Here is an 11,074-nt window from a genome sequence, read left to right on the forward strand (position 1 = left end):
CGTGTTTTAGAAATGCACATAAAGCTTCGCTGAGAGTTTTTTCGTCCGGTATTATTGTTGATGATTTAAAACCTAGCACAAAGAGGTTTGTTGAGAGATTTTTTGTTCGGTGTTGTTGATGATTCAACCTAGGAGAGAGAGGTTGGAGTCAAAGAGCGTGCATTGAAACGCCGTGTGTGTGGAGAGTGAGAGCATGTTCACATGCGCTGGATAACGAAACTAGCTTTTGTTGGACTTAGGCCAACTTAATTAGATTTAAGTCATTTAACTATCAAAAAGGATTGTATGTGTAGCATTCCTGCAGTTTAAATTAGATACTTGGATGTTATTTAATTGGAACGTTCCAATTTTACTTCCATCTAAATATGTTCTGAGACACTTTTGAACTACGGAACCAAATCACGAGCGTAAACAAATCATTTTCTGCAAATTAACTTTAACTTGGCTTTGGCTATTCATGCACAATAACTATTAATTAAATTTTTTTTTTTTTTGTGGTTTCCGTAACTAGTCTAAAATCTCAAATTGTAGTAGACACTCAATCAAAGATATAGATACATCATTGTGTCTTTCAAACACATCTTGTTTTCTCACTGGATTGACCAAAGAAAAACATCATGAAGCAAAAATAGCACTTTTTGGATTTCTAAAAGACAAACAATTTCTAATTGAAAATTTTTACAAGAGTATTTTTAAATTCACACTACAAACTTTTCAAAAGCATGATTTATTATTGAAAAATTACTGGACAGAAAGGTGAAATACAAAAATAAAAAAGAAAAATTTTTCAATCATCCCACCTATAATGCAATTCTTCGGTGTTTACTCTCAAATCTTTAAGGTAAATCCCATCATCCTTAGCAGTCCAAACGCAGTTCTTCCAATCACACTTGTTGAAAAGCCTAGCATCATACCAGAAAACCTCAATTGAAGCAGATGAAGAAGAAGCATTATTATTGTTGTCTTTGCTCAAATGACACCAAAATAGTGTTGAGTGAAAGAAATCAGTTCTAAAACTCCAATTAATATTTGATCCTGGGGATATGTTCTGGATTCCCATGTTATCTTCTTTGGACTTGCAATGTGTGATCAAGTTCTTGTTGTTGAGCCCATTGATAATGTATACATGCCACTTTATGAATTCCGGAAATATATTCTCTCTTTTTATCAAATGAAATGGAGCACAGAAAATTGTGGGTGGGGCAAAGGATAAGAAGAGTGCTAGTGTTATAAAATAAATGCTCACTGAAGAAGCATGCAAGTTTGTTGTCTTGCTTTCCATGACTAATGTGGTTTTTTTTCGTTTTTGGCTTTAAGTCAATTATTGGAAGAGTTTTTTATATTTATAATTGTTGGAAGCTCAAAACAAAATAGGGAATTGAATGATTTTGGCATGAGAATTTAACATTAATTAGCTACCATGCTGCCTATTGGATAAGATAGACATTGAAAATATTTGGGCATGGCAGGTATTGATTTGTAGATACTCTTACAATTAAAATAAAGAAATTAATTAATTAATTAATTAATTTATAGTAAGTAACAATTGAAAAACAATTAAAAAGGCCATATATACAATTATGTTTTTTCTTTTGCTTCAAGCATGTAAGTATATAAAGTGATCAAATTTTTTTAAGATGAAAAAGTTGGTAAAATAAAAATGTAAATATACAATTATTCTGTAATTAAAAATAGTGACATTTATATACAATGGATTTAACAAATTCAATAATGATAATTATTCACCTTATTACTTTACCAATTTTTACTTTAGAGAACTTTTTTTTCTTAATTAGAGTTTAGGAGCTCAAGCTTATTTTTGACCAACTATAAGCTAGAACAGTATATTTTGAAGATAACAATTAAATTTAGTGAATATATAGTTATCAGACTTAGTTCGATTCTATTGGTTGAACGAAAAATTCGATCACTCGACTTTTTAATTTGAATTGAATCATTATTTAAATGAATGAATTAAGCAATCAATCTGGTCAAAAACCGAATTTTCCTAAAAACAAAGAGTTGTGATGTTTTTTATTAAATATATTATATAAATAAAATAAAATTATATTTTAAATTTTAAAAAATAAAAATATTTTTTATTAGTTACAATATTTTCAATTTCTATAAATATGATCTTCGCTTTATTTTTTATACATACTTAAAGCTAAAGGATATAGCAAGTATAAAGTAATTAATGAGTTATTAAAATTTTAACATAATATCTAATGTAATATATAAATAACTAAAACAAAACGCTTGTCATAAAAATTAAATATATATATCTCTATATATATATATATATATATATATATATATATATATATATATGATTAAATGGATCGATTTAATTTATAATTCACCAGTTAAATCAATAAACAAGTGACCCAACACCAACAATCTAATCAATTCGATTAGCAGTTGGATTCTAATAATCATGAATAAATATTTGACAAAAATGTCAAACCGTCAAATTATGATGTTTTTGTTGGGGTCCATTTTATCAATTCTAAAATCTTTCACGTAACGCAATACTCTAATTTTTTTATGTGTTGAAAATTGAAATGAGTTTCTCCCCAAAATAAGATAAATATGAATAGTGTGGGTGAGGTAAGCGTGGCAATACAAGAATCATGCAAAATAAGGAGATGGGTGACCTCAGAATCAGTTAGTTCAGTTCAGTTCAATTTTGCAACCTTTGACATTATTGGACATGGCAGACTGAGAATCATTTAGTTTTCGAACCGAACCATGGCTTTGGCGTTCGGTTCACTGGTTCCTACTCACACCAACACTTTGTGTCTCTCTCTCACACCACAACCTTTGAATAATCTCATCTTCAGCACCAAAAACCATACTAAGTTTATGTTTTGTGGCAGAGGTGTTAGCTATGGAAACACTTTGTCTTGTTCAGAGCAAAGAGCTTCTACTTCCATTGCCACTATTGTTTGTTCTGCTGCTAATAAACCTTCTTCTTCTGAAATCAGGTACCCTTTATTTTATTCTTGCACTTAATCTTGCAGCAAGCTACCATTTTCAAACAGAAAGTGTCAACCCCTTTTGTTTTTGTGAAAAGCTATTGTTTTCTTATTTTACTATTCAGAATATTTAAATGGCGAGGTATATTGCCACTTTGAGGTGTTTGAATTAGAAATTTGGAATGCTGATTAAGGAATTAAGACACAGGTTTTTTCTAACAGTAATTTAGTTGGATCCCTCAACTTTTTAATTCATGTAATGAGATCCTTGGGCTGTGATTAATTGAAGGTATTCCCTTTATCAATAGAGTGTGAATGTTTTGAATGTTTGCCCAAAATATAAAAGAGAATTGGTTTTCAAGCTTTGAAGTTCTGACTTTTTCAATCACCCGTAACAACAAAATCTGAAATTAATTGAAGATGGTTGACGTAGTTGGTAAGAAACTGACTCGAATCTCACAAGTTCCTGAGTTTGATTATGGCCGCCAATGTGAGGGGCACTTCGGTGGGTGATCCTATGTGCTCAAATAGTATAGAGGCATGCTCTCATTATGGTAGAATCACTATTGGTTGTGTGCACTAAAATAATATCCGAGATTCCAATTACACTAGTTACGTTCTTGGGATCGGCGAAAGTCCTCTGTTAGTCCCTTGGCCCTTTTCCATCAAGAGATTTGTCAAACTGTTAGGGATTAACATAGTGCATTTTTGCTAATCTCAGAAATGTAATTGATACAACTCAGATCTCAATGACTATTTTGGTGTACGCATCCAATTTGAGAACTACTTTGAGGCTTAACTCCATAATTTGGGATTGAGAGTTAAGAGAAACAAATAAGATTGGGAACAACAGAAAATAGGCAAGATGAGTGAAGTATGTGTATCATTCACCCCCCAAAAAAAGGTCATTATCAATACGATATATCATATTATCAAATATCAAATTAACAATACTATTTTCTGCAGTTGGAAAAATCTTTTCAAATGAATGAAGTGTTTTAGTTTTAAGCTTCTTATGTGATCTCCTCTTTATGCAATGTTTGTTTTTCATCAGGTTCTATTTGCCAGTCATGATGCTTCATCATTAATCATATTTGTTCTTCAGCTCTACAGCCAAGATAAGGAGCGAAGTTCTGTCTCCGTTTCGCGCTGTTAGGATGTTCTTTTACATTGCTTTCATTGCAAGCGGTTCTCTTGGGGGATTCATAGCGGCCACACAACTGCTCGGCGCATTGGCTAACCCCTCAAGAGCATCCCAGGTTGGTGACATCCTAAAGGGACTTGGCATTGACATTGGAGCAGTGTCTATCTTTGCTTTCTTGTACTTGAGAGAGAACAAAGCAAAGAATGCTCAAGAGGCTCGCCTCTCGCGAGAGGAAAGCCTGTCAAGCCTTAAGCTCCGCGTGGACGACAAGAAGATCATACCTGTTAGCTCATTGAGAGGGATTGCTCGTCTTGTGATCTGCGCTGGACCAGCATCATTTGTAACCGAGTCTTTTAAGCGAAGCTTGCCATTCACGGAAGGTCTTATAGACAGAGGAGTGCTTGTTGTTCCTTTTGTAACAGATGGAAATTCGCTTTGTTTGGAGTTTGATGAGAGTGATGAGGAGCTTAACAAGAGAAGGAAGAGGCTCTGGCAGCTAGCTCCGGTTTACATCACTGAGTGGTCTGAGTATGTTTACAATGATAGAAACTCCCCTAAATATGCAATTCAATTTCATTTTATGTTTCTTTCTAACAAATTTTCACATGTTATATATAGGTGGTTAAATGAACAAAAGAAGTTGGCAGGTGTATCATCCGAATCTCCAGTGTAAGTAACTTAGTAGTTAGTACTACCTAGATTAGTGTGTGGACATATATACCTATAAACATTTTAGATATCGAAAAATTCTTAGATGTTCACTCTTATACTAATTTATTAGTTGAAGAATAAGTCCTTAATTCATTTACCCGAGCACTTAAGAATGACTCCTAAAAAATAGGAAAAGTATAGGTAGACAATGAAAATACTAAATAATGTGAACAATGGATATATCGGATGTTCAATTTACTAGGTGTGCGAATGGTTATTCTAATATTAAAATTTAGGTAGATAATTTAGGAGTGTAGTGTGTTCTTACTTTATTGGGCCAATTTTAGAACTCATTGTTCACATTGTTCACAAAAATCATTGTCTAGCTAACAAAGTCCAAAAAAATATTACCTGCAACGTGACACGTGACATGCTATATGTACTACAAGTGTCTTGTAGCATCCCATGTAGTCATAATATCCGTCATTTAAAGTGACGCATATATCAACGAAAACGTAGAACTAACATGAATGACATAGTACTATTTTTGGGACTACGATGCTCATTTTAAACTGTCAAGAACTAAAATAAATTATCTTTACAAAGCCAGAGACTGTAATGAACTTTATTTTACTCATCAAACTTTTTAGCAATAGAAACTTGCACATCAATGCCCTTTTAGCTGCTACTCTTAATCCATTTCACTCGAAATGTGAAGTTATGCAGAGTTTGAGAGTAAAGTTTTGCAATAAGAACTTTGTTTCTTTCATTGTTCAGGTACCTATCTCTACGCCTAGATGGTCGTGTTCGCGGCAGTGGCGTCGGTTATCCTCCTTGGAATGCTTTGGTTGCGCAATTACCACCAGTGAAGGGTATCTGGACTGGCTTACTAGATGGCATGGATGGTAGAGTTCTTTAGAAGTTACTTTTTCTTATTTTCTTATTTTCTTATTCTGTTTCTCCCCCTCTATAGGGGATGTTCAGTTAAAATTTTATAGTTTGATCTCCATAGATATATACATATTATATTTTAGCTTTATCTTATCAATTGTTTCTTACGCAAATGTTAACACCTACACAGAACACGTGGACATACAAATTTGATCTCCACGACTTTTTCCAATTTTTCCTTGACTGTTTTTGACATCTATATTCTCTACTCACCCTCAAAATCTTGACTTTTACCGTACCAGCAGGGACGGACATAGGGCCTCCACTTCTACCCCTCCTTCTTCCAAGTTTTTTTTTTTTTTTTAAAAGAGTTAATAGTAATAAGTTTTTAAGTATGATTTAATTTTTTTAAAAATTTATTTAATATTTAATTTAATATAAATAAAAGTTTAATTTAATTTAATATGATTTTTAATATCTACAAAGTAAGTAATAATATTAAAAAATTTTAAAAAATATATTATTATTAATATTTTTTAATCAAATAAAAATTTTTAAATCTTATAAAGTGGATTTTTTTCTTGAGACCGTTCCTTTTAATTTATTTGATATTAATTTTCTTTGTTTCAACTGCTACAATTGAGAGACTATGACTATTGTGAAGAATAACTCAAAAAATAAAATAAATGAATTTTTTATTAATTGTTTTTTAATTATAGTGAAAAAAATTGCTAAAAAATTTGACACAAATTTTATTATCAATGAATTTTATGATTCAAAGAATCGATTATTTTGTTAGTAAGAAGTACATACATATTTTTTTACTTTAAAATATATTTTATATTGATATATTTTTGTAATACATCTTACATTATATAATTTTTGTATAATTTTTTAGAAAAATACTATTTGTACACTAAAATCAGCCATTAAAATTAGTCACTAATGTATTTGTGTATAAATACATGTGTGATTTAATTTATTTTTAATGTAAATTTGTATTCTAATATGTATTTTATACTGGTAGCTAATTTTAGTGTATATGTAGTATAATCTAATTTTTTTAATATTATATATAATATTGGTCTTAATATTTTTGGACTGTCCCTTGGTACTAGGATAAAAAAAAGAAAATAAATGAATTAAAGTAAAAATATAAAATAAAGATTTAGTAATGATGATAAAAGATAACTTCTAATAGAATAAATTACTATTTTTTTTATTTTTACTCACGAATGCTGACAAATCTATTAGTATAAAAACGAAATTAGTTTTGCACCCATAAAAAATAAATTTTGGTTGACAAAACTATTAGAATCCAACAAACCTATTTAAATTGAGAAATCATGGTACGAATTAAGAGAAGGAAATAGGTGTTTATATCTCTTATGAACTTTCTTTACAATTTTAAAAGATAACTTTTTATCATAGTCTATGGGATGACTATCAACAAGAGTGAATGATAATCATTATAAATTACGAATAAACTTTATTTTAGCAATAGACAAATGAGTTAAATTTTAAAGTGATTTTTGAGATTGATACCAAAAAGATATTCGAGATTTCAAAATTGGAAAAATTGCTAAAATATTAGTAAACAATATTTATATGCGTGATGTGAGTCATCATGTCACAAAGGATTGAAGATAGTGCAGGCAAAAACGTTTTTACAGATGTAGAATGACTCAAAATATTTTGGAACAACGTGTATTAAAAAAGTCAGTTTGGATACTTTACTTTTACCATCTAAATCTAAGAGAAGATTAAATGAGTAAATATAATAATCGAAATAAAAAAAAGAAAAGTATATTAAATGCCTCAACAAAATTTATGTAAGAATAATAATTAGGAGTTCTAATTCATTATTTCAGTTATTTTTCTAATTCTTAAATGGGCAAAAACTCGAACATATATTTAATTTTTTCAAAATATCACAAAGATAAAAATGAAAATTCGAAACTCTTTTATTTTATTTAAACTTAAAACATAGCAAGATAATTTAGCACTCTAATTATTTTTCTTTACCTAAAGTTTTAAATTTAATATTGTCTCTGCAAATTGTTAATGGTGAACTGATAATCAAAGTCTTGACAGTACGTATCTTGTGAGCATTTTTGTTTTACAAATTATAATTTAAAATGGATTATGACACTCATTATCTATTGTAAACTAATGTGCATATGTACTCATTTAAAACAAGTTCAAATTATGAGCAATTGCACACAGAATGTAATTTATAAGGATCAGAAGGTGATGGGTATAAGAGAAGATATGATACAGATTTTTTTTTTTCATTTGACATGGAAAAATCTTAAGCTAATAGCTGCAATAGAATGATGACGATTGTCAAAATTACAAACTTAAAATGCAATCATGCAACTTCCTCAATTTCATCCAATGCATAGTTGTTTGTTGATACATTTGCATAGTTAACTTTGTTGAATCTAACCACAACAGGATAGCGAGTCTTGGGGTCCTACGCAACAAAAAGAGAAATCAACCAAATTAACAAACATTATTACATTTTCGTTCAGAATAACACTCAATTCAGTCTCTAAAATATTTAGTCAAACTTTAATCGTCAACGAATCTTAATCATCATATCAGTCACTAAATTTTTATTTCGTTAGAAATACAAATCGAGCATGCTTTAATTGTTAGTTTGAGTGTAATTTGAAGTAGTTATAGTAATTACCTGATCAACGGCAACAACTGAACCATAGCCTTTGTACCAGTATGATTCTTTCCTAAGAATCTTTACCTGTTTTGATGAGTACAAACAAAGAGTAGACGCATGTTATTATTAGTCTACATTATTGATTGGTGAAAAATTAAAGTCTCGTATGTCAAATAAAGCCACAAAAATCAATAAACATCCAAGTGGATTCATAATAGCTTAAATGTCTTAACTCTTAAGATTATGTACTAAAATTGTTACATCAATCCCACTATGCTAAATAGCTTGTCATGTGAAGAGTTTCATAACTTTAAAAAGATAAAAAAATTTCAGTACAGATCACTCAAGTTTTAACAAAGAAGTTATCATTGAATAGGATATCAACGATTTTAACACTGACATTAATTTACACTGCGCTACATATACACCAGAAATTATCCACCAAAGTATGTACGCTTAAATACAAAATAGATATTGAAAATAATAGATAATGATTCATTTGGCGACTGAATTTAGAAGTAGTATTTTTGATAATCTATAATCTTTCATGTACTTTTGTAATTTTTATTATAGTACTTAATAAAAAGTAAGAGTAACCAAAAAAAGGAAATTAAATGTTAAATTACCTAACAAACTATAACTAATTAACTAAAATCTAACCTTAGTTCCTCTCTTGGGGCCAATTGGAGGTGGCTTTGGTTTTGGAGCAGTAGCAGCAGCTTCACCTTCAGCCGGTGGTGTTGCCGTTGCAGGTGCAGCAGATGCAGCTGCACCTTCATCTTCAGCCCTCACAACAAGCCTATTAAAAGAACCACTTTTGTTGTTGTTGAACTTTGAAGGGAACATCACCATGGAACTGATCCTGGAAGAGGAAGACGAAGAGATTGTCTTTCCGGATGACAGCACAAATCCGGATGCAGCTGATGCCATGTTGCAACTAGCCATCACTCTCTTTCTTTCTCTTCTTTCTATCTCTCCAGTGGTAATGGTTGATGAGTGTGATGACAAAGGAAACAAAAATAATATTGTGAGGCTCGGAAAGAAGGGTAGATTTTGGTTGGAATCTGATCCACACAGAAGCGTGAGTCAAAATGATTTCCTCCACTAGGATCATGCCACTTGTGTAACCATATCCAATTCCTTTGGATAATGTTTCTATAACTCGTCCATTTCATCAGGGTCATCTACCCACTGAGTCAACTCACTGAGTGCATGCCTAGTACCTACTTCTACTCTGTTGGAGTCGCAATAACAAAATAATAACTAAATATTTAAGGTGGATTTTGCAATAGTTAGTTTATTAATGAAGTCATAAAGATTGCATTTATTTATGTGGGCTGGACATAAAGATAAAGATAGTAAATATCTAAAAAATGTTTAAATAGAGAAATACAGACATTAAACACAATATCTCTAGGATAAGATAAATTTTTTTTATTTTTGTATCCATTTTAAACAAAAAATAATGATAAACACGGAATTTAGGATAGTAAACACAGATTTTTAATAAAAAAATTTATTTTTTTCATAGATAATTACTCTTTATTTTTAACCCTAATTTAAATTTCTTCTTTGCATCGTCATCTTCAGAGAGTTTCTCATAGAGATAGGTTCTCAGAAGGTACTCAAAGAGTACATTGAAGTACTCTATTCTCTATGTTTTTTTTATCTTTTATTGTGTTTATCTTCTTCTTTCAATTGAGATAAAAAGACCAAATTCACTGCCTATTAAATCTCCAACTTACAAAAAAAATTTAGAAGCAAAAAAAAATTTAAAGAAACACAAAAATAAATTATACCCAGAAAATTTTGAATGTTGAATCGAACAAGAGAGACTAAATTAGCATAAGCAAACTTTAGTAGATATAGCAAAGGGTTAGGCGGCAGAAAGGAGTGAAAGACAAAGGGAAGAAGAGCAAGATATGAGAGATATGTCTATTTTAGTCATTTTGCATAATATTTTAGTATTATCTATGTGTATTCAAACATAATATTAAATATTACATTAGTGTCTTGTACATTATATATAAACACAATACACAAAAAATAATTTTTAATGCTCTATTCTATTGTTTCTGTCTCATTATCATATTCTATCCTGCTCACAAAAATAAAGGTAGCCAAAGAAGTTTAAGAATACTAACAAAGTTATTTTAAATTTAAAAGTTAAAAAAGATATCTTATTTTATAATTTTATAATTTATTTTAAAACCACACATATATTAATTAGATCTATTGATCTAACAATACTAAAAAAAAATTAGAAAACTAAAAAGAACAAATGAAAAGAAAAATCAAAAGACTAAATCACAAATTTAAAATAAAAAAGCAGATAAGATGTTAATTGAGTAAGGGTGAATTCCATAATTATTAATAGAGTTGATATAAAAATTGTGTGATTTTGTAAGTATAAAGTTCAAGTGGTTTTACTATAATTAATTAATTTAGTTGTTAAAATTCAAGTTAAATTAAGAGTTAATATTAATCATCTTCATTATATAATTCATTTCATTCAATAATTATTAGATTTATCATGGAGGACAACCTATCTTTTATTTAAAAGAGAATTGAGTAAAACTTAGGTTTAATTACTCTGCACGTCCTTATGGTTTTACCGAATTTTCAATTAGGTCCCTATACTTTTTTCCTTTTCAATTGGGTCCCTATACATTATATTTTTTTTCAATTTAGTCCTTGTTAACGTTAAACGTCAAAAAAATGTTAGTAAATTGT

General features: G+C 29.8%; 2 protein-coding genes across 2 annotated transcripts; one reads left to right on the forward strand and one right to left on the reverse strand.

Annotated features, from left to right (window-relative positions):
* Positions 1 to 2,384: 2,384 nt before the first annotated feature.
* LOC107625136 (LOW PSII ACCUMULATION-like protein) lies at positions 2,385 to 5,896 on the forward strand. The gene is made up of 4 exons (XM_016327710.3): positions 2,385 to 2,987; positions 4,084 to 4,650; positions 4,741 to 4,791; positions 5,551 to 5,896. The coding sequence occupies exons 1-4, from the start codon at positions 2,752 to 2,754 to the stop codon at positions 5,690 to 5,692; spliced, it is 996 nt and encodes a 331-aa protein (XP_016183196.1). The 5' UTR covers positions 2,385 to 2,751; the 3' UTR covers positions 5,693 to 5,896.
* Positions 5,897 to 7,870: 1,974 nt separating this feature from the next.
* On the reverse strand, positions 7,871 to 9,586 carry PSAE-1 (Photosystem I reaction centre subunit IV / PsaE protein). Its single transcript, XM_016327712.3, has 3 exons — positions 9,002 to 9,586; positions 8,360 to 8,425; positions 7,871 to 8,140 (listed from the first exon to the last, which is right to left on the reverse strand). Exons 1-3 carry the CDS (start codon positions 9,284 to 9,286, stop codon positions 8,036 to 8,038), a joined length of 456 nt encoding a protein of 151 aa, XP_016183198.1. The 5' UTR covers positions 9,287 to 9,586; the 3' UTR covers positions 7,871 to 8,035.
* Between the last annotated feature and the right edge of the window lie 1,488 nt (positions 9,587 to 11,074).

The sequence above is a fragment of the Arachis ipaensis genome, chromosome B2, assembly GCF_059453495.1.
Source record: "Arachis ipaensis isolate K30076 ecotype BB chromosome B2, ASM5945349v1, whole genome shotgun sequence".
In the NCBI taxonomy this organism is placed as follows: domain Eukaryota; kingdom Viridiplantae; phylum Streptophyta; class Magnoliopsida; order Fabales; family Fabaceae; genus Arachis; species Arachis ipaensis.

What these genes read in the sequence shown, in the direction of transcription:
- LOC107625136 (XM_016327710.3), top strand. Translation starts at nt 2,752, where the DNA reads ATGGCTTTGGCGTTCGGTTCACTGGTTCCTACTCACACCAACACTTTG. An exon ending in TACATCACTGAGTGGTCTGA is followed by an intron (nt 4,651 to 4,740) that starts GTATGTTTACAA and finishes TGTTATATATAG; the next exon opens with GTGGTTAAATGAACAAAAGA. An exon ending in GTATCATCCGAATCTCCAGT is followed by an intron (nt 4,792 to 5,550) that starts GTAAGTAACTTA and finishes TTCATTGTTCAG; the next exon opens with GTACCTATCTCTACGCCTAG.
- PSAE-1 (XM_016327712.3), bottom strand. Translation starts at nt 9,286, where the DNA reads ATGGCTAGTTGCAACATGGCATCAGCTGCATCCGGATTTGTGCTGTCA. An exon ending in GCCCCAAGAGAGGAACTAAG is followed by an intron (nt 8,426 to 9,001) that starts GTTAGATTTTAG and finishes TCATCAAAACAG; the next exon opens with GTAAAGATTCTTAGGAAAGA. An exon ending in CAGTTGTTGCCGTTGATCAG is followed by an intron (nt 8,141 to 8,359) that starts GTAATTACTATA and finishes TTTGTTGCGTAG; the next exon opens with GACCCCAAGACTCGCTATCC.